The sequence below is a fragment of the Peromyscus leucopus genome, chromosome 4 (assembly GCF_004664715.2).
Source record: "Peromyscus leucopus breed LL Stock chromosome 4, UCI_PerLeu_2.1, whole genome shotgun sequence".
NCBI lineage: Eukaryota > Metazoa > Chordata > Mammalia > Rodentia > Cricetidae > Peromyscus > Peromyscus leucopus.
Window position 1 is genome coordinate 4,006,125 of NC_051066.1, and position 23,971 is coordinate 4,030,095.

At 40.8% G+C, this 23,971-nt stretch overlaps 1 protein-coding gene across 1 annotated transcript; it reads left to right on the forward strand.

Annotated features, from left to right (window-relative positions):
* Nucleotides 1–185: 185 nt before the first annotated feature.
* Rab14 (RAB14, member RAS oncogene family) lies at nt 186–22,069 on the forward strand. The gene is made up of 8 exons (XM_028886090.1): nt 186–540; nt 8,832–8,890; nt 9,924–9,977; nt 11,242–11,419; nt 14,633–14,699; nt 18,491–18,578; nt 18,919–18,949; nt 19,858–22,069. Exons 2-8 carry the CDS (start codon nt 8,839–8,841, stop codon nt 20,033–20,035), a joined length of 648 nt encoding a protein of 215 aa, XP_028741923.1. The 5' UTR covers nt 186–540; nt 8,832–8,838; the 3' UTR covers nt 20,036–22,069.
* Nucleotides 22,070–23,971: the final 1,902 nt, after the last annotated feature.

The window sequence follows — 23,971 nt, forward strand, 5'->3', positions numbered from 1 at the left end:
CCAAACGCGACATTTCTGGACCTCGACACCCCTTAGAAAACTGCACGCCATCCTGCGCAGTAACTTCCCGGGGCGGCGAGGCACCCGCCTGCGCCTGCGCAGACCACTTCCCCCGCCCGCTTCGGGCGTGAGGGCCAGTGGGGCGGGGCCTCGGCCGGGGCGGGGCGGGGCCAGAGGGGCGGGCTGAGGAAGGGGCGTGGCCGCCAGGTCGGCCTCCGCCATCCTCTTCCGGGCTCCGCCGGCTGCGCGCGCATCCGCCCCCCTTCTTTTGTGGTCCGGCCCATTGCGAGGGTGACAGGAAACCCTGTGCAGGGAGCGCCGCCATCTTGGACCAGCCCGAGGAAGATCCTGAGGGAGCCGCAGGAGCCGCCGCCGCCGCGACTGCCGCCCGAGCGTCTGCAGCCTCAGGCCAGCCCGCCTTCCTGCTGGGGCCTCGGCCGACGGGTCCCGGCCGCTCTCCCGCCGCGTCCGCACCCCGCTTCCTCGTCCTGACGTCCCCCTCCCGCCCGGAAAGCTGCCCAGCCACCAGCAACCCCCCAGGTAACCGAGGCCTTCGCAGCGGCCGCCCGGCGCCGGCCTCCGGGCCCGGCCCTTCCGAGGGGCGGAGGCGAGCCGGGAGCGAGGCGGGCGGCGTCCCGCACGGGCCCCGCAGGCCGCGGCCGGCCGGCGGGTCGGCGGAGGGCGCCGGCCTGACAGCGCTCCGTGGGGCGAGCCGTCCCCGCGCCGCCCTCCTCCGTCCCCGCGCCGCCCAGCCCGGCTCGCGCTCCCCGGCTGCAGTCCCGCGCCGAGGCGTGCGGGAAGGGTGTGTTCCCACCGCTGCCCGGCCCGCGGGACGCAGCCGCGGCCTCCGCAGGCCCGGGGCTTCAGGCCACTCCCGCAGTGTTTCCCCACGCGTGTCGCCGTCCTGCCACCCACGAGCCCGTGGTGGCAGTCCCACCCCACAGGCCTCATCTCACCCGCCGTACAGAAAGCGGCGCTTCGGCACTTCCGACTGGCTCCCGTGTCCTCGTGGGCAGCCGCTCTGGAGCCCCGGCTGGGATGGATAGGGTCGCGGGTCTGGTGGCGAGGTCCCGTGGGTCCCCGTGAAGTCCCTGGCCAGCCGGCACGGGGTAGAGCCTCCACAGCATCGAGAAGAAGGAAGGGAAAAAGTTTGGGGCATCTTGAGCGTTTGAGAAAAGCAGGTGGAATGGGATTGCTTCGAGAGTCGGCACTGCTCCGTGTGCCAGGCACGGGGTTAGCTGTCTTCACACTTACCTGCTTCGAGTGCCTTTTGAGAGTTTTCGCGTTTGTTCTGAGGGGCGGGGGGCGGACTGAGGCCAGAAGTTGTCAGGTAGCTGAGTAATGACGGCACACACAAACTGGCTTCTCCCCACCCTGGCTGGTATATTTTGTACTACACTACGTTCAGCGAGGGTTGAACATACAAGACGTGACCGTTTCAGAGTAGTGGCAACTCAATTCTGTTTTTCCTCTATTTGTTCTGGGTGATATCGGTTAACACCCAAAAATCTATCGTGTCAGCCGCTACACTGGCAGATGCTCATTGGAGGAGAGGTGGAGTTGGATTTCCTCTTTACTTGTGAAGAAAGCTGTGTTCTTGGTGGCTGCACAGCCAAGGGTTAGAAACTTGGAAAGTTTACTGTTCTTGGCATGTTGTTCTAACTACCTTTTGTGTAAATGTGATCACTGAGGACAGGTTTGACCCCACGATAATCCAAGCTCCCTTTTCTCCCTTTCAACAGTTTTTCTCGGGAATTCGCTTTAACTAGGAAGTGGCAGACCGGAATAGGAACCCAAGGCATCGAGACTCCAAAACCTTAACTTACACGTCCTCAGGCATGACCAAGTAAAATTGCCCAAACCAAACTGCCAGTTCCTAGTTATTTAATTGACCCTAACCAGATAGGCTAACCCCCCAGATTCAGTGTCCTTATTTGTAAAGGGAATAATCATGACCACAATTCAGAGTTATTTCAAAGATTAAATAGAATTTCAAGAAAGCCCTTAATACCTTGTTTGGCATGTAAGTGCCTCAGTGCCTCTGATATTGCTAGGCATATAAGAGTGTTTAATAATCTGTTGAATGAAAGGAGTATGGCTTTGGAGTGGACCCTGGGCTTAATACCTGTCCATTTAGTAGTATATAACCATCACTATATCACTTCTGACCTGGTTTGCTTATTTGTAAAGTGAATTTGTAGGATTAGAGATTTGTTTTATGAAGTAGCTGATTTATATTAGGCACTCAGTAAGTGGATTTATTGTAAAGATGTAAAAACCTTATATTCTAATAGCTACTGAAAATTTCTTGGAATTAAGGATTTTTTTAATCTGTTTTCTATTTTTCATGTTAAATTTTATACTTGTAAACTTCAACTTTGCAAAAGAGCTTGGAGGTTTCTTGACAGTTTTATAGGTATTGTATTTGCATACTCTTAGCAAGACACATAAGAAAAAAATGTTAAAGCTAAGCTATTGAGATGTTTATGTCATTAAAAATGTTAGCAACATGGGGCTGGTAAGATGCTCAGCAGGTAAAGGCTCTTGCTGCCAAGCTTGACAACCCGAGTTGGATTCCAGAACCCATGTAGTGGAAGGAGAGAATGAATTTCTGCTTGTTACCCTCTGACATCCACATGTGCACATGTGCACACACATGCACACAAAACAAATAGCTGTGAAAAAAGCTGTGGCAGGAGACGACCCATAGTACTAGATTATATAAAGAGATACTGTACTTCATTTTCTTTTCTTTTTCCTTTTTTCCGGGACAGGGTTTCCCTGTGTAGTTTTGGTGCCTGTCCTGGAACTCACTCTGTAGACCTGGCTGGCCTCGAACTCACAGAGATCCGCCTGGCTCTGCCTCCCGAGTGCTGGGATTAAAGGCGTGCGCCACCACTGCCTGCTTGAGATACTGTATTTCAAACTTTTTAAAGTTTGTGAAATAAAGCAGTATATTATCAGTTTAATGAGCATTAATATCATATTACCCAGTGTCTGCAGTATAAATAGTTTTATTCTAGCTATACACAGCTCCTCCCATACTCAGCTGATTCTCAGACACATCATTAGTAACATTTTTTCTCTTATAATCCTTTCAAATGCAGGTTTCATAGGTTTTTGGTTAAGTACTTCTAGGGAAAAGAGGGTGCAGAGTACTTTATTTCTTATTCATAGCATACTATCATTAGTGGGAAAGTTTTGTCTTTTTGGACATTTTTAAGCACTTGGGTATTTTTTTAAATTTATTTACATTAATTTACACAAAAGTGTATCCTTAAATGACTTGTGGAAAGTTGGTCTTAGAAATGGACAGGTTGTTTTCAGAGGTTATAATACTATTATGGAAAGGAAATTGACCATTTGATTAGATTATTAGATTAACTATGGAAGTTTTATGTCCACCTGGCTGACAAGTTGAGTAACATTCCACTTCAGGGGCTTCTAGCAAGAATGCATCCATTATTCTTGAGTTCCTTGAAGGCAGAAACAATGTTACTCCTTTTTTTGATTATTGTTAAAACCTTTTGTAGTGGTTGGTTTGTGCTTAGTAGATACTAGGTGTTTTCATATTGTTGGTGTCAGAATCACAAAAGTAGTCTTGTCTCCAGTAACAAAATGCATAAATAAAAACCTAAAACTAGAGAGTGATAGTAAAGACTTGAGATCACCAGCAGTATTTAGTGGGCTGCTTTCCCCTGCTGTTGAATTAGTTGTGTACAGATTGTGTAGTAACCTGAGGGATAGACTACAATAGCTATAGAACAGTGAATGACAGTGTATAAACAAACACAGAAGGAGTTCAAATGCCCTTTATTATTGGGTGCTTTGTTTTTTTATTCTGAGGTCTATACCAGCACCTTTAAAACTAGTCATTTGGGGCCAAAGAGAGACATCTCAGTAGATAAAAGCACTTGCTGCTCTTGCAGATGACCCAGGTTCCAGTCCCAGCACCCACATGGCGGCTCACAACCATCCATAACTCCATTTTTTAAGGAATCTGATACCCTTCTCGATCTCTGTGCCCCACCAGACATTCGGGTGGTGCACGTACTATACATGCAGGCAAAATGTTCATATTCATAGAATAAATTTTAAAAAAATTAGTCATTTATATAACTTAGGAAGGGATCTGATTTTGTTTGGCACAACAATGACTAACATGTAATACATGTTTGGTAACCATTTAGCTATGAATGTATTGACTCGGGAATATATATGATGTCATTAAGTGAAAAGAACATGCTGCATGTTTCTTTTTTGTTCATCCAGACAGCTAATTGCCACCACCATCCAACTGTGTTGCATGTTTTAATGCATTGGTATATTTCATCTGGGTGTTTTTTTGTTTTGTTTTTTATTTTCTCAAGACAAGGTTTCTCTATAGTCCTGGCTGTCCTAGAACTCACTATGTAGACCAGGCTGGCCTTGAACTCAGAGATTCACCTGCCTTTGCCTCCTGAGTACTGGGATTAAAGGTGTGTGCCACTGCTGCCTGGCAGTATATTCCATTTTCAAATAAAGCTTTCATATCTCCTTAATATAGGTACGTTTTATATTGAGATAAAATTGAGAAATCCTTTGTTAAAGCAACATTAAGCATGCTTAATATTTAAAAGTGGCTATTTGAATACGTAAGTGCAACAATTACCAGTGCTTATGGGGCATTTTGTGAAGATTTCTTTTGATAGCCAAGGACAGTTATGTGTCCACTTTTGCACATCTTCAATACGTTAGTTAAGTAGAGAACATCATGCTCTTTGGAGTCATACCTCTGGGCTCAAGTTCTTGGTCTGCTATTTACTAACTTTAGAACATTGGCCAAAGTAGTGAATTTCTCCAAATCTCAAGTTCTTCAATTTCAGCAAGAAAATAATAGCTTTACAGAGTTGTGGGAATTAAGAATTAGTATATAGAAATGTAACAGATCATTGTATGATTTATTCTGGTCTTCCTTCTCAGTGTTAACAGTAGATAAATAATAAATCAATATTATTAATTATCTGTAGTAGTAGTTTCTTAAATCTGTGCATACTCCAAATGTACTTATTTAATATTTCTTATTCAGAGTGTTACATTACAAGCAAAGGAATGAAGGTCTGTACCTTAAAGCATCGTGCTTCCTGGTACATAATCACCTGGAGGAGGTAGGGTGGTGCTGTTTTTAAAAGGGAATTTCTGTTGTTAACAGTGCTGGATATAGTATAGACTTGTCCCAAACTGCCTGAGCTAGACATACTACTTTCTTCTTGAGATCATTTCCTCATTTGTAAAATGAGGATACTAGTAGCTGTTTTATAAGGACAGCAGTAAAGATGAAGTCACACTTAAGAGCATTGCCTGGTAAATATTAAGTAAATGGAAACTCTGGCAATTGTGTAGTTTACATATTGGTCATCACATGTTTAATGGTGCTTGTTGTTGGAAAGGCAGCATTCTGTTTTTTTCTTTAAAAAACCAAAGGCATCAAAGAAGATCTTAATGTCAGCTATATCCAAATAATTTTTATTAAAAAAAATGAAACAAAGGGTGGCATTTCCTGTAGTCATAGTACTCGGAAGGCTGAGGCAGGAGAATTATAAATGGATGATGAAGTGAGTCCTAGGCAAGCTTGGATGATATGAGACACTGTTTCACAGAATAAAACAGGAAGAAAATGCATTTTCATGATACAAGTTCTAGAATATTGCCAAGCTTTTCTTTTTTTAAATGAGTGGAAATTGTAGCATTGAGTGGACTTGTGCTTTCAGAGTGAACTAGAACAGTTCTTGCTCATATCCTCACCCCCTCTGCCTTTGACCTTTGAGCTTTTAAAGCAAACTTGCCCTTAAATAACAGGAAGTTTTTCCTCTTTTCAAAGCTAGACAAAAATATTTTGTTTACTTGATCAATAGCATGCTTTATGTTCAAGAGGTGAGGTTGAGAAAACCTTTGAGCAGTGGTCAGTGTAGCCCCAGGCATGTAGCTCTGCTGTAAATACATGACTTTGAATAAACAAACTATGGGATTATTTAAAGTTTACCAGTTTCGGATTTTTGTATAAGAAGTTTTCTGCCTTTGTCTACAGAAATGAATAAAATTAGTGTTATTTGTTGTTGTTGTTTGTTTGTTTGTTTTTTGAGACAATGTCTCCTGTAGCTCAGGCTATCCTCAGGTTCATTATGTAGCTGAGGATGATCTTGACCTTCTGACCTGACTCTCTTTTCTACCTGAATGGTGGATTTATAGGCCTGTGCCACTGGGTCTTGTTTATGCTAGTCAGACACTCTCAGTTGAGGTACATGCCCAGCACTGTTTCTGTGGCTTCTGCCTACCTAGGCTTTTTATTTGTAATTGTAAAGGAAACCTGAGCCAAGAAATGAGTGTGGTGAAGAAACAGCTTTGGTGTTCATTCTGAAGTATTTGGAAAACTACTATATTAATGTTTATTATTTAAAAACATTCTCAACATTTATCATTTCAGTTGATATTTAGAGAATGCTATGTGTGACAGCCGGCATGTATACAAATTGCCCAATCAGAATTGAGTTACAGTTTGGTGATTGCTCCTAGAACACTTGAAGTTAGTTGGCTTTGGGACTGTTTAAAAGCCATAATTTCTGGGTGTTGTGTGCTGAGGCTTGAAGCTAGGGCCTTGTGCATGTTAACCATGCATTCAACACTAAGGTATATGTTAGTGTTATATATACAGGCCCTATAATTTTTTTTAATCTATCTGTCTGTCTCCTTCCCTTCATCAATCTGTTTGAGACAGAGCTTCTCTGCATAGGCCCAGCTGTCCTGAACTCACTATGTAGAATAGGCTGGCGTCAAACTCAGAGAACTGCCTGCCTCTGTCTCCTTAGTGTTGGATTTTAACATAATAAAATAGAAGGAGGTCAAGTATGAATGTAAAATTTTAGTCAGAAGAGGGGAAGGAGATAGGAAAATCAAGGGGAAGAGTGCAAGAGAAACTAATTCAGAGGTGACCAAATGATTGCTTTGGAAAGGAATGTTAGGAATTAAAAACATTAGAGGAAAAGAATACTGTTTCCATACAGAAAAGAAATTAAGAATTTAATAACCTTGAAAATTCATTCATTTGGGGTCCCCTCATAATTAGTAGCTGGTTCAGAGATCTGGTAAATAATTTAGATCAAGGTTTAACCTTGAGGCCAACCGTTTTTTTGTTTGTTTTGCTTTGTTTCTCTGTGTATCCTTGGCTGTCCTGGAATCATTCTGTAGAGTAGGCTGGCCTTTAACTGAGGTATCTACCTGCCTCTGCTTCCTGAGTGCTGAGATTAAAGGCCTGTGCCACCACCTTGGTTAAGGCCAAGTTCATTTTAAAGCTTGAGTCCCAGTAGCATCTGGAAATGGGGTAAAAGTTAGTGTTTAGGTTCCTGGCTAATCTAACTAGAAAAACTCCTCCAGAAAGAACTGGTTAAGGGAGTTTTCTATGATATGGAGGACTGATTATAAATGTGTCCCAACATGCTTTGTGGATTGGGAGCAAGGTATGAACTTGTGCTGAGTGTTGTCTGGACAGCAGAGACGACCATGTTAGGTGCTCTTTACTTTTCTGCATTTAAGGATTTCTTTCCCTTGATTATTTACCTATTGCAGATGTTCTTCCGGTAGGTTTAATTTGATTTTGTTGAAATTTTATTTGAAATACAGAATAAAGTTTTAATGAGTCACAAAATATTCATTAAAAACACTAGAAAGCAAACATTTTGAACAGTTAATAAGTCTCATATGTATGATTTTTTCTTTGCTTGGCTGAAAAAAATAAATTCACTAGATGTTATTATTGGTATTAGAATGTGTTTCTCTAGAACCTAGCATAGTGTTAGATGCATTAAGGCACTTATGTGAGAGTTATTTGGGAAGATTTTTGTTCTTGAGATATAGGTTACTTTATTGTCCAGACTGACCTCAAAAGCCTGCATTCAAATAATCCTTCAGTCTCCTGAGTATCAGCTGGGACTAATGTGTATGCCATTGTGCCTTTGAGATTAAAAGTTATTACAAGTAGGAAAGAAATTTAATTTTTAAGGTTAAGTCTACCTGAGGACTAAGGAGTAAGCTGTGATCTTTGGAAATATCTTAATGTATAAGCTTTTGCATTTCATAAGTGTAAATGTAGCTTTATAGCAGTATTTCTCAACTCCTAGAATGGTATACAGAAGGCACTTCATGTGTTTTTAATAATTAAATAATGTATTGAGTTGAGCTATGTGAAATTGCCAGTAATGTTCCCTTTTTAAAAGTCTATAGGAACAACAACTTCAAGGGATTCGATCTAATTTTGGCATCCATTTGATTTGGATTACATGCTTGTTCTTTCTTTAGACTTTAGACTCTTTGCTAAGTATTGATTTAAAGTAGAGGACGAAAGTTATTTTGTATTTATGTTAGTAGTTACTTTTGATGCCATAGCTTATTTGATCAGTTAGCAGGAACTGTTGAGTGATGTTTGACTTATATTTATAAAGATTCTCTTCTTTGAAAAATTTCCAGAATATTTGTTTTTGGATATTTTCTAAAGTGAAACTTTTGGAGTGTTTTGGAACACCTTTTTTTTTTTTTTCTTTCCTATTTTTGTGGATAACGTGAAAATATTTAAGTAACATTTATTTGAGAGAGAATTTGCGATCAGTTTGGGAATTTTATTGACTTGAATCAAAATTTTGTGTAGTCAGTGTGCTTTCTTAATATGTGTAATATATTTAAAGGGTGTGTGGATGAATGTATGTTTGCAATGTATCTGCCTTTTGAAAGGGCAGCAGTAATAGGTTTAGATAACTTGTGTGTACTTTTTTCTGAAGTAACATAGTTTTCTTTGTTTTTAGTGCCACCATGGCAACTGCACCATACAACTACTCTTACATCTTTAAGTATATTATTATTGGTAAGTTTATTAAACTTGTATGCTTGTCCTCCAAAGAAAGTTAACACATGAAACATTTATACACCAGTACTTAAACATACTGCTGCAGAAGTATATGATTTTCTGACTTCAGAAGTAAAACTTTTTGATGAAAATAAATATGCCTTTTGCATCATGACCCTGGGTATTTCTCTAGTCTCTTTTTGGGCACTAGTGAAATGATGGTGATTGTTCTTTAGGGCTACCTCCAAACTTGTTAGTGTTGGAGATGAAATTAATTTCCTGCTAGTGTTGAAATAACCCAATGCCATAAAAATTTTTAAGTCCCCCTGTATTCCAATTGGTAGAGAACACTGATTCAGAATCAGAGTGTTTTTGTCTCCTTTACATGTCTAGACTTTGCTCTAATTGGCTTAACACTGTTTATCCATGAATGTTTCTGGAGTAAGAGGTGAGAGCCCAGGTGCTGGGTGGGTTGTGTGCTGGTGGTAGAACTATGAACCTGCCGGGCTGTGGGCCTGACTTGGCCTCCAGTTTGGAAAACAAAACTAAACAAGCCATACATGTATAAAAGGCCCATGTCTTTTGCTTTGATGTCAAGTTTGTGTAGCCTTGTGAGATGGCATCTCCTGTAATGTAGAGGTAAAACAGGAGACATAATGAGCCAAGCTTCCAGAATTTAATTTATTACTTCTTTCTCTTTGCCCTTGGGATAGTTCATTTGTATAGCCCAACGGGGTGTACTTGGGGTACCCAACTGGAAGCAGTTCAAACTAAAAAAAGTCCCATTACATCAGTTTTTCTGTCACAAGTCATGTTCAACTTGTTGGCTATTTACTAAACAGTAATTTACAACCAAACTCTATCCTTCTAAAAGTTAGGATAGTCCGTTTGTCTTTTGAATTCATTATAAAGGAGGGAGATGCGGGTGCTTCAAATGGTCAGACACCTGGGATGTGTGTAATATGTCCACTGCAGCAGTAACTACATGGGGTTATAAGAGTAAAAATTGAGAAATAGAATTGCACCTGAAACATTGTCTTTTTTTAAACAGGGGATATGGGAGTAGGAAAGTCTTGCTTGCTTCATCAATTTACAGAAAAAAAATGTAAGTTCAATATAAAAGGTAAAAAAGATGAGTAGCTTTATTGTCACGTTCTCTACATTTTAAAACGTGTTATTTTCAGTATACTTTATGCATTTGATAATAACCTGTCTTCATATTTACACTTGGAAAAGTGCCATGATTTTTTTCCCTAAAGTTTGATTTTAAAGATTTATTTTGTATGTGTGTGTGTGTGTGTGTGTGTGTGTGCAAGAGAGAGAGAGAGAGAGAGAATATGAATATATGTGTGTGTAGGGTTGTGTGCATGTGAAGGTGGCCCTGGAGCTCAGACAGCAGATCCTCCGGAGCAGGAGTGAGTTATAGGTGGTCGTGAGCCATCTTGATGTGGGTGCTGAGAACCAAACTGGGTTTGTCTACAAGAGCAGTTTGAACTTTTAACTGCTGAGCCATCTCTCTGGCCCCAAGTGCCATAATTTTTTTAATAGGTACAGATAAAATGCAGTATTACTACCAGCATGTTTATATGTTGGTTTAAATGCATGATGTATGATTAGATTTGCTTTGATCTTTATTTATTTTTAAAGACAGGCTCTCACTGTTTTGCTCTGCTCTGCTCTGACTGGCCTGGACTAGACTCTGTAGACCAAACTGTACTCTAATTCAAAGAGATCTTGCCTACCTTTGTCTCCTGAGTGTTGGGATTAAAGATGTGCACTACCATGGCAGACTGTTTTGATTTCCTGATAGTACAAATGTAGAATTTATTTTTAAAAGTATGTAGAATGTTAAATTTAAATAACCTCATTTTTATTCTACTTTAAATGTATCCTTTAAACTTTTTTTTTTTTTTATTTATGTGGGTGTATGCACATGCATGTATGCATGTGTGTGTGTTTGTATGTATGTATGTGTATGCCATAACTGGTAACCAGAAGAGAGTGTTGGATCAGTTGTGAGTTGTTAGTGATGCAGGGAACTAGACTCCGGTCCTCTGAAAGGACAGCAAATGTTTTTAACCACTGTGACATCTCTCCAGCTCCTCACCCCCAAAATGTATTATCGCAGGAAACTTTTTTTTTGCACTGTATATATCATTTATTCACAATAATTAGTAGTTTTGGAATACTTAATAGAATTCTTTCTGTTTTTATGACTGGCTGAGATTTAGAGTACAGTTTTTATCTTACGGTGGAGAAAGAGGCCATATGTTGTAATTGATAAGCTAAATACAATTGGGATTACGGCATTTTTGTGCTGCTTACCACCAAAGTTTTCTGAAATTTGGGTATTTTCCTTTCTCCCATAGTTATGGCTGACTGTCCTCACACAATTGGTGTTGAATTTGGTACAAGAATAATTGAAGTTAGTGGCCAAAAAATCAAACTGCAGATTTGGGACACGGCAGGACAGGAACGGTTCAGAGCTGTGACACGGAGCTACTACAGAGGAGCTGCGGGCGCACTCATGGTGTATGACATCACCAGGTAAGGTGATGGCACACTTGGGAGTAGACCTCCACTTTCGCCAGCAGGGCTTCCTTCTTACAGATTTAGGCTTTTTTTAGTTTGTGATCAGGTGACTAAGCAATTTATCTGGGTTTTATGGGTTCTCCTCTAAAGCTGTGGAAAACTTAAATAACATGCTGATTTTCTTTACCTGAAGTTGGTTAAAGAAAGACCATGATGATAATGGGGGGACTGAGAGAAGAACACAGTCTGAGAAGCAGCATCAGCTGTCACAGAGAGGCGGCTTTAAATGAAACTGACCTCAGGGAAGGCAGGTCAGCATGGAGGAATTGCTTTATTCAGTCTCTGTGTTAAAATTGACACCAACTGCAGAGAGGCCAAGTGAGGAGTCAAATATTTAGTTTTGTTATGGAAGCATGATAGACTGGAACAGATCCTGTGTTCTTTTTTGATAGATAGGACTTTTTTGACTTTTAGGTAATAGTTTATGTATAATATTTACTTCATTCATTTTCTACCATGTGTTGAAGTGACCTAAGCACTGTACAAGGATTCAGTTGTGACACCATGGCTATTTCTGGAAACTGAGAGCATTTGACATGAAGTCACAGCACAGGAATATATATAAAGGTTTGACTCTGGAGCACGTAGCAAACTGGCACTTCCTAGACCTGAACAGTTGTCTGCTGTAAGTTAGAAATGAACTGGCCGCCTTTCATGATGATGCGTGGTGCCAGTCAGAAGAAAAGTGCCAGTCAGAAGAAGAGAAGAGTCCCTCCTGAGGAGGTAGAGACAAGTGAGTGGGACCAAATGACAGCTGGAGATTGTTCCATCTGGGAAAAAGTTTTATGCCATCTCATCCTGAAGAGTCAGAGAGTACCTGAGCATATGAAGACTCTGAGACCTTTACTGTAAAGGAATCCCTTGTTGTGTAACTTTGTTGACTTTTGACATTCTTGAAAATACTACCTCAGAATATTGATAGGGACCAATTATAATTATAGTACAGAAAGCCTCAGTAAATGATCAGAAAACAGTAAAACAAGCCTTAGTTCCCTTCACTCTACAGGTCAGTTGGTAACATGATCAATCAATGGTCTTGTGGGGAGGCTGTAAGAACCTACTGTTGTGCAGAACATTGTGAACTACTACTGCATTCCTGAAGACTTAACATGATTAAGAATCCCATACATTATGCTTAAAATGCAGTTTGTTCTCCTTTTATACGTATTTTTTAAGTGTAGTAATACTATGATAAAATTGATGTGTATTCAAGTGATCTAAAGCACTTTATGGAGCCGCAGAACTGTTCATCAGCTGAAGGAATGGACACACATCAGGTGCTGTATCCACACAGTGAGCTCTTTTGAGCTGTAGTAAAGGATGCCTGGCACATGCTCTATGGAAGTGTAAAAGGCCCCTTATGAGTCTGTATTTATCTAGAATAGGCAAACGCAGAGGCAGGAAGAAGATTGTAAGGGCATAGGCAGGTATTGGGCACTAGAGTTTTCTTTTGGGGTTCTGTGAATGTTCTAGAATGTGATAGTGGTGATACTAAAAGTAAATTGTATTTTTAAAGGGTTTATGGTGGTTTATTGTATCTCAATATAATTTACTGAAAAGTGAAATTTTAAGTGTTAGGTTTGTGGGTGAGTAGTAGGTTTGTAGGTAGTAGAGTCATGACACTATTTTCTACCAATTTTTTCTATTGATCCTTGACATTTTGCAACTTATAAGTTCCTGCTTTAATTATATCTTTTAGCTTTGGCATTAGCAGCGACTGTTACAAGTCACTTTCCTAAATGACAGTGGAGCTTATCCTGTTGGTTGTTTTGCCAAACAGCCAGGATGCAGTTAATACCTCAGTGCATGGATTCTGAAGTGAAGAAGTAGAGCGCTGACGGCCTAATCCAGAGGCTGTCTGTGTTTGGATTTATTCACTGTGGTAGGGCCAACTGAACTAGTGCAGGTGACACAGTCCTTTTTTTTTTTTTTTTTTTTTTTTGTTTTTTGAGACAGTTTCACTGTGTATCCCTGACTGTTTTGGAACTCACTCTGTAGACCAGGCTGGCCTCGAACTCACAGAGATCTGCCTGCCTCTGCCTCCTGAGTGCTGGGATTAAAGGTGTGCGCCACCACTGCTTGGCTGACACTGCTTTTTAAACTTGCTCAGATGAAGTAGAAGAATGTTGCAGTCTGAATCTGCAGATTATTTAACTGCTGTAAATAAGAGTTATGAAGTGTAAACTAACTTTCTGGTAGCTGAGGGCCTGAATTTCTAGATGAATGTATTAAATGCCTTTTTAAAGTTTTTTGATCTGTGCGTTGGCTTACTCCCAATTAGTAAACTGGGCATGGTTCCTACATGCCTGTAATTCCAGCATTTAGGAGGTAGAGGCAGGTGGATCATAAGTTGGAAGCCAGCCTGGGAAACACTCTCTGAAAAAAGAAAGGAAAAGGACAATTTGAGAAAGAGGAATTATGTACTAATTTAGTATGACTGTCTTTTACTTCTGCCTGAAAAATTATAATTTGAAGGTAGATACAGAAATATTTTTTTCTCAGTATATTTTTGGCTAGACATTTTGGTATTTTTCTCCATTTTGTGATTGAAAAACATGGATGATTTCAAGGAATGTTAGTTTTGACTAAATTGCAAGTCATGATTCTCAATTTTGTATGTTCCTTGCTTGTATATCGGTGTGTTTATGTGTATGCTTTTAAATACTTGTGTTAGCATTAGTATAGTTGGATATTGAGCTACTTAAAAATAATGAATTTATGGCCAGGTAGGATGGCACACACCTGTAATCCAGGACCTGGGAGGATTGAGATAAAGTTGGCTATCTAGGAGAGGGAAGATGACTCAGACTACATAGTGTAACCTTGTTTCAAAAAGCGAAACAAAGTTTGGCTAGATTTCTTAGAGTTATGTTGGTTCTGTTTTACAGTCATTCTCTGGAGTAACTATCTGGTCAAAGTAGAAATACTTGTAGTTGGATCTTCCAATTAAAGTCGAGTGTTTGCTTGCATGTCTTTTGAGACAAGGTCTCACTGTAGTACAAGCTGATCTGGAATTCATTTATGGCCATGATGGCCTTGAACTCAGGTCACTTCTGCCTTGCCCCTGCTTTTTAATTGCTGGGATTACAAGTGTGTGACACATCATATCTGACTGTCTTCTTTTTTCTGTATAAATGGCAATTGTAATTTTAATTTTAATTTTTACAGAAGAAGTACATATAACCACTTAAGCAGCTGGTTGACAGATGCAAGGAATCTCACCAATCCAAACACTGTAAGTCACCACCTCACTGTATAAGAAATTTAAAATCAGTCAACCCAAACAGGCAAGCCCTTTTTACTAGTGAGCTTTTGTTATTTGGGTACTATAAATAAGAGACGGTTCCCTCATTCATTCATATTTTCTTTGGTGCTAGAGATCCAGGCTTCATGTATGCTAAGCAGATGATCTGCCATGAAACTATGTTTGGAGCCCCAAGTATCTATCTATCTATCTATCTGTCTGTCTGTCTGTCTGTCTATCTTGTCTTCTTTCTCTCTCTCCCTCTCCCTCTCCCTCTCCCTCTCCCTCTCCCTCTCCCTCTCCCTCTCCTCTTTTATTTATTTATTTATTCGAGCCAGGGTTTCTCTGTGTAACAGCCCTGGCTGTCCTGGAACTCACTCTGTAGACCAGGCTGGCCTCAAACTCACAGAGATCTGTCTGCCTCTGCCTCCCGAGTGCTGGGATTAAAGGCCTTTATTTTATTCTTAAGCTCATTGAATAAAACTTTTTTCAGTTCTAGTTGTTTCCAAGTTTTCCATTTTATTATACTTGTTATGTTTGGATCTGAAAAAAAAAAGCTATGAATGAAGTGGCACTCTCAGGTGGAGATGTTTTAATCTGAAATTATAATTTAAGAAGCATTTGCATTAAGTTTGTGAAATACTACCATTGGAGGAAACTGAGCAAGGGCTCTCACGATTTTTTTTATAATTGCATGTGAATCTTAATTATCTGAATAAAACGTCAATTTAAGTATTCCACTTACTTTAAGTAATTATAACTTCTAAATCAGACTGAGAAGACAGTGACATGTTAAAGGACAGCTACTATGCTAGACTCCGCAGCATTCAAAGTTAGACATTGTCTCTGGTCCTCAAGGGGTTATTGTCTAGCAGAGAGAGAACTTTCAGGTTTACAGACACGTCTCAGATCTGCTGAAATCTGATGAATTAGAAATGCATTGACTGGTGCAGTGCCAGTGAGCAGGTCGGGCAGGACCTTCTGGAGAAACTAGCGTTGCAGGCATCAGGGTGTCTGAGGGTCCCTGGAGGGTGTTGCAGGAACTTGGGAGGTCAGGTCTCTCACTTCTCTCTGTACCTCCTGCATGTGGTAAGAGGCCCATTTGTGTCGAGTCTAAGGCTTCATCTCCATTCATACTAAACTCACTCTTGCTGTGTATACAGACCTTTGGATAAATGTACCACACTTTCTGTGATAGCGAAGAACTGAAAGCAGTCCCACTGCCTACAGACAGGTGAACAGCAAACAGTTTGGCGCATCCACACTGTAGAATACCCCTTGGCACACGGAGGAAGGAATTGTGACAACAGCATCTGCTCTAATGACTTAGGAGAATTTGGCTGAGTTTAAAAAGTCTCAAAAGTCTAGATATTCTGTGAGTCCATTGACATATTTCAAAGTGACAGCATTGTAGATTGATGGAGAACAAATTAGTGGTGGCCAGGGGTTGGTTAGTGATGGGGTGGGTGGTGATAGAGCTGAAGAAACAGCACAGAACAGTTTCTTGGTGATGATGTGATAGTTCTGTGCCCTGATTGTGGTGACACCATGCAACTGTGGTGACACTGCACAGAACCACTCGTGGATACAGCCACAACACACAAGTCAGTTTTCCAGCTTTGTGAGTATACTGTGGCTCCATAGTTGTAGCCATTGAAGAGTACTGGTAAAGGGGCATCAGACATCATGATTGTAGCTTGCCAAGTCTAGTTGTTTTTCCCCCAAGTAAACTGTTAAAAATTCATTACAAAATTCATTGTAGAGGGCCCATGGAAATGTAGTGAGCCACGTCTTTTCAATTTATACCCTTTGAAATCTAACCATATCTTCAAAAAGAAGAAAAATGTCTTGAAGCCCAGTTCAAACTATTGTTTTCTATGAAATTGCCTTTGGTTTTGAAATAAAAATGATATATTTCTTGTGGTTGTTAGTCTTTTGTGCTCTTTGTTGTTAGTCGACTATAGCCTCTCAGATGGGCAGTGAAGTCTGTAGGTTGACATGTAGTTGGGAAAGAGGAAAGAAGAAAACCCACTTCTTGAGGAGGGTGCCGGTGGGGTGGAGTGCTGGGCATTAGAGCCAGAGCTCTGTGCCTTCTAGGTCAGTGCTCTGCCCACACTCCAGGTAACTGTCTTGTAATGGCCCTATACGAGGCTTGATTTTTTTTTAATTGATTTTTTTTTTTTTTTTTTTTTTTGGTTTTTCGAGACAGGGTTTCTCTGCGTAGCTTTGCGCCTTTCCTGGAACTCACTTGGTAGCCCAGGCTGGCCTCGAACTCACAGAGATCCGCCTGGCTCTGCCTCCCGAGTGCTGGGATTAAAGGCGTGGGCCACCACCGCCCGGCAATTGATTTTTTTATTGTTCAGTGACTATGAATTGTATATGAGCATTATTTTCCCTTCTCAGTAGTCACTGGCTCTTTAAAGAATGTTCTTTGTTGTACAAGTTAACTTGTATGGAAATGATTGATACTCAGGAAAGATTAGTTCACTGGACCCAGACATTTGAAAGTGGAAGAAAGAACCATGTACAAATTTTATGTAGAAAAAAATGTTGAGAAGCTCCCTTTTGTTGAAATCATTGATTCCTAGCCCTTTGTTTCCCCAGGCTACCTTTATTGTCTTTAATTTTAACAGAATTTTACTCGTATAGGTGACTCCAAAGTAGACAATAGGGTGTGATATTTTACCCAGGATTTGAACCTGTTGCATATGTACCCCATTCCCAGCTTTTCCACACACAGACACAAACATTGGTGATGAATTGCTAGAAGTTTCTACCTCTCCTGGGATAGTGTCAGTTAGGACAGTGTTGTCTCTAGGTTACAGCTTGCCTTCTCTTAGGGTTCTAATGCCCTTTTTGCCAACTCTCTTTGCCATAATTGCATTTAAGGGAAGATAATTATTGTTCTCCAGAAGGAATTGAACTAGTGGTCTTTAAGCTTCCTCCGGGTCCCAGAATCTTTCCAGAATCTGAAAGCCACAAACCTTCTCCAGGGAATGATCATGTTTGTGTTACTTTTGTAATTAATTCTAGGGCATTCTTACTAATACTATTTTTTGGCTTAGACCAGGTATGAACAAACTGGCTTGTGGGCCGTATTCACTTAATAGCTTATCTTTGAATGGTTTGCTTTTCTGTTTTTTTTTTTTTTTTTTAATAATTAATGTAAATACTTTATTATAAAACTATTTTACAATTTTAAACTTTTATTTGAGAAATGTATTCACATCCACAATTAAGAAAGTCCTTTCCATGAGAGTGCATCCCATAAGAAATACACTCAAATCATGTTGGGGGAGGGGAGAGCTAGCATTTCCATCAGTCCGAATGCTTTTCTGTTTTTAAGGGATCTGTAACAACAATAAAAACAATATTCAAGGCTGGGTGGTGGTGCTACACACCTTTAATCCCAGTATTCAGGAGGCAGAGGCAGGTAGATCTCTGTGAGTTCGAGGCTAGCCTGGTCTACAGAGCAAGTTTCAGGACAGCCAGGGCTGTTACACAGAGAAACTCTTGTTTCAAAAATCAGAAAACAAAACACTCCACTAATGTTCAGCAAAAGCTGTTGGAGAACACAAACCTGAAAATACACCTTTCCTCTTTCAGCAGTTTGTCAAGCCCTGGCCTAGTTTGCTGCCAGAGTCCTTCCTAGTGCAGACCTTTATGGGTCTGCAGTCCAGGGTACTTAGGGCTCCTTTTTTCCTATAGTCAAGACTTTTGTATTTGAGAATTTTAATCGTCATTTGTGTTCTAAGTTATCTTTTCTTTTGTTCACAAACTAGGTAATAATTCTCATAGGAAATAAAGCAGACTTGGAAGCACAGAGAGATGTTACCTATGAAGAAGCCAAACAGTTTGCTGAAGAAAACGGTAGGTTTAAGACAATGTTCATCCTTGGGAAAGTATTAAAGGGAAGGTGATTTTGATCATACAAGTTATTGGATAGTTTTTTCTTTTTTCTTTTTTTAGTGTAGACTGTTTGGAACTCTCAGTGAGGAAATCCGGTGTTTGTTTCTATGATGCATGTTAGTAGTAGTGCAGCTACTGAATGACCAGTACAGCTCTGCCCTGCCCTCAGATGAGGGCTTCTTCCCAAGTACTGTGGCTGCAGTACTGACAGTTGCAGAGGGGGAGGGCCTTGTCACATGTGACTGGAGAGTGCTCTTGGCAGTCTGCAATGTCCTCATGATAGTCTCCATTTTATTTTTAGGCTTATTGTTCCTTGAAGCAAGTGCAAAAACGTAAGTATGGCTAAAATGTAGATCATGTTTTCAGTTAGATGCAGGTTCTGAGTAGAACCATGTGCTGTGTAAGTGGATGGCCTCTGTAGACATGCGTGTGAATTGTACCGTGCAGCGAGGGTATGCAGTGCCATGACAGGAAAAGCAGTAAGCAGATGTGAAGTTCTTTACTTAGAGGGTTGTACCTTACTGTGCCCGTTGGTAACCCGGGTTAATAAATGAAACTGCTTACATTTCACAAGTGTTTGACTTTCACAGCTGAGGTTGGCCAACATGCTCACCCAGCACTTGTGATCACTTTAAGAAATGGTTCAAGGACATACTCAGTGACTGACGAGACCCAGAGACCATTTCTGATCGTCCTTGGAGTCCCCGCATTGATCCCAGCACTGCCATAGTCCTCCTGTATCACACCAGGCAAGGGCAGACCAACCTGTTTGTGTTTACTTAACCTCTGCCGTCAGTCCCAAGAGAACTGAAGTGTGACCATGATTAAGCACAACTATGTCACCGTCCATTTCATGATAAAAATAGCATTGTTTCCACATGGCTGTTTATAGAGTGGAAAGCCTGGGATCCTGTCCTCCGCAGTATGTTTGGTGAGAACGTGCTCTCATCTGAAGTGGCCATCCCAGTTGTCATGTGATATACAGCGTAGCACTGCAGGAGTAGAAGACTAAATATGCCAATGAGCTTAGACTAGCTCAGTGCTGTGTTGTGTGCTCACCACCAAAGCCATTTCCCATCCTGTTCTCTTAGCTCAGTTTTTGGTAATCTCTTATTAGATGACAGTGGCTAAGTGGAAGACATCATGGCGGTTCACTAAAGGTTAGCAGAAGGTCAGTGTAAATGCCTTATGTTTTCTAGAAAGCTGTGGGTTGTGAATAAAGTTGTTGATTGTCTCTTAGGGGAGAGAATGTAGAAGATGCTTTTCTTGAGGCTGCCAAGAAAATCTATCAGAACATTCAGGACGGAAGCCTGGATCTGAATGCTGCTGAGTCTGGGGTACAACACAAACCCTCAGCCCCGCAGGGAGGACGGCTAACCAGTGAACCCCAGCCCCAGAGAGAAGGCTGTGGCTGCTAGTGACCTCTTTGCTCTGGCCCTTCATTTGACCTTTCACATCTGTCTGTTGGAAGCAGTACTTTTTACTGCCTCCTTGTCTTCTGTACATCTTACTGGGTTTAATTGAAAAAGAAAAAACAACTCTTGTAAAAACAGTTTAACAATACTAAACTGCTAAACAACTAGATGTAATCAGGTTATCAAAGGCAAGTAGAGTAATAATCTCTCCTGCATGGTAAATCTAGACTTCCCCCTTTGATTGTCCTTGTGATAGGTTTGTTACCAATATAGGATTTCAACTGAGCACTGACGCGGACTCGATTTTTACCTTCCCCTCTGGCGAGGCTTTGTCTCACTCACTGTACGGTTTAAATTTGATCTCTTCAGCCTTCTCCCTCGCATCTTTAAACTGTTCAAGTATGTCTGTTGTAGCCAGAAAGTTCATTGCTGTGAAATGACTTCCAATTGTAAAGAAAAGGGGGTCTGCAACTGCTTTTGTTTTTTGTTGCATAAATTCCCTGTTGTAGGGGTGGCATTTTTCTTGATGGGGTTTGCTTCTGTCTTAGCCTTGCACAGGGAAAAAAATACCCATTTATCTTTTCTTGTGCTTAATTAATAGCTTTATCTTTTTTTTCACATCATTTTATCCTTTTCTCTTTAACAGAAAGTAAATATGTATAAAATTTGAAGGAACCTAAACTAACAATACCTTCTGTGTATATTATTTTAATGAAGAAAATAAATTGATTACTGGCATTGGAACAGTATAAAATACCAGTTTGTACAGTGTGATCTATATGTGACCATGTTACTCTCTTCCATTTCACACGAGGAAATAGACACAACTGCAGTTTCACATGTAACACCGGCTCCACTCGTTGGTGCTGGCAGTGTTTGGGGACAGACTTAATGCTGAAAAGAGCTCCTGGCATCAGCGGAAACACTAGTGGATTCTGTCCCGTCTTTGCACTGTGGCTTACCTGCCGATTTTCTTAACTGTTCTTGTGTAATCAACAATGTGCTAACCTGCTTTTCTTTTTGTAAACATTTTGTGTTACAGGCTGCATTCTTGCCTTACTGTATAGAAAAAGGAAGAAGGCTGGGTCTAATATTGCACATTTTAAGCTTTTATACCTTTATCTTGGAATGGTCAACTTCTGGACCAGATAGCCAGAACCACAGGTCTGCTGTTAAGGGATTTTAAATTGTGCATTTTTAACACTATGGTGAAATAATTTAATACAATCCCTTGTGTTCATAGGATGAGGGGCTATTTTATGTCTTGTTGGCGGAAACTGTCTAGTAAGAGGGAATGCTGACAAGAAGTAAGTTAGTGCTCTGCACTGGGTGGTCTGGCCACAAAAAGAACACCTCGCAAGAGAAACCATCCTTTAGACGGCATCTGCTTTACTCAGTTCTTCACTCTTGGTTGGTTTCTAGCAGAGTTGAAGCTGGGGATCAAGAGGTCATTGGAAGTGCAGGCAGGGAAGCCCAAGCAAGTCACATAAAAATGCTCTCAGCTCAATGCTGTGTTTAACATTCACATTTTAAATCCCTTTACCAGACACTAATGTAAAGTACATCTTCTGGACTATAAACATGCGGTAGTTCCAGAGTTTTGTATAGTTGATATTCAATAAAAGCCAAAACTGGAATGTGCAGAAAATAGGGTTCGGTTTCTTTGTGGATTCATCTTTTGTCTTTGTTTAACTTCAAGGATTCCTGGAGTCGATTGGTATATTCTGTTAAAGACTTAGAGCGATCCATTTGCTTAAACTGTTATATCACAAGGGATTTGCCCAGGGACCATGACCTGCTGGTGTGTGTATATATCTACAAAAACAAAACAAATCACCCGTCAAGATAGAAGGTGGCAGCAATCACAAACTAAAGACTTTGGCTTCTTTAGGTACAATGCCCTGACTCTCAGTTACAGTGGGTCTTGATTGTTTCTGTGACAGATTTATTCAGACTGCTGTACTCTTCATTTGATGTAACAAAATGCTATTATCTAAATATTTGTAAATAAAGTACCTGTATCTAGATTAAACTGAACGTAGTTGCATTATTTTTGAGCTGTAAAGACTTTCTTCAGATGAATATTTGGGTATGAACTGTCAAGGTTTTATTGCAGCATTGTGCTTTAGTGTATGGTGAGGTCTGTGTAGCTCATAAAACTAATTGAGCTGCAGTCCCATCCCTGTATATTATCATCCCTGTATCTTTGAGGCCAGCATGTTGGTGGTTAATAGTGTTCTCCCTTTACTGCACGTGGGGCCAAATTCCATTTACATGTGTAACTGCTGTGTAATAAACTTGGGAGCTGACGTTAGAGGAGCAGATTGTCATCCTGCAACATCAGTGTGCTAGCACTGGGCAGAGTGGATTTGTTCATTTGTAACCCACCAGAGCTTGTGTGGGTCTGCTTCTCTGATGTCCCTACTTTCACTGAAGAGGAACCGCTCTGGTGGGAACTAGTACTCATCTAGTACTACTGATGCACTAGTACTGTGCATCAGTACTCCAGCACAGCGGTGGGCTGTTTTCTCAAGTAATAGTGTTGGATGCAATAACTCATGGAGAATTTGTCGGTGATGGTCATTTTGTACTAGTAAAAGGTTGTACAAAGTTCTTTTAGAGAGCCGGGCGGTGGTGGCGCATGCCTTTAATCCCAGCACTTGGGAGGCAGAGCCAGGCGGATCTCTGTGAGTTCGAGGCCAGCCTGGGCTACCAAGTGAGTTCCAGGAAAGGCGCAAAGCTACACAGAGAAACCCTGTCTCAAAAAACAAAACAAAAAAAACCCAAAGTTCTTTTAGAGGCACGTTTTTGGTGTGTGCAGTGGATCAAACCCAGGACTTTGCACATACAGGACAAGCACCCAGCTGTGGAAAAGATAATTTTTTGAAATCAGGTGTTTGGTTTCATTCATTACCTCACCTTCTCTACTCAATAAGCTTGGGAACTTTTTTTTACCTGCACATCTGTTTTAAATGTGGCCTTAAAAGAAATAGATGGTTGAAGTTCCCTCACCATAAACAGAAAAACAAAAACTCCAGATAATTCCCATTCCAACTTATGTGGGAATAGAGACTAAGGATTCATGTGGCAGTTTGAGAGGGTACTTTACCTTCATTTGGATCAGGCCCAGAAAACTGTGTTCCCAAACCATGTCAACAATTGCTATTAGTCCATGCCTTTAAGCATTTTGTAAAGATGTAAAGTGAAAGCACTCCTTGGAATACAAAAGTTTTGTGTTGTGTGGGGTGTTTACCCACCAACCCCACAGCTCCCCAGAGTTTTCTTGAGTTCAAGCAGCAGGAAATATTAGAAGTATTTAGATTGTGGAGATGAACAGATAGAAAATAAAGGATAGCCTCGAGAGGGCCTGGAACCTATTCCAATGGGCTCTGACTGTCTCTGCCCCCGGGTATTTATAGAGACGCCAAGGAGTGGAGCAAAAGGCCTCCTCCCCCAGCACAGCCAAGTGCAGACCATCTCAGACACCTGCACTCAGGCCCGTGGTCCTAATCATCCTCTATGCGAACCTGCTGCGTAAAGCCACGAGGAACTTGAAAACGGGCTCCCACAGGTCCCCCTTTCTTAATATATATATAAAAAAACTCGTTATTAATAGCATACAGCAATCTGCATAGCTGTTATAACTCAAAGATGGCATTTCTCTTTTGGATTAGGTCCAAGGTGACTACAGCAGTCTTTGGCTGCATCCAGCCCTTTCTAAACCAAAAACTCTTACTGTAATTGCAAACTTAAAGAATCCCTTATTTCTTCATTACCAGTAACAAGTTAACATAAATATTGCTATCCATAGTTACAATTCTCTCAATATTACATCTTTAACGTCTAATAAAATCATTTGAATTTTCTTGCTAACAGAACATAGGAAAAACTTGTGATGTATTCTCAAACTTAAGTATTTCCTTAACTCCACAAAACCAG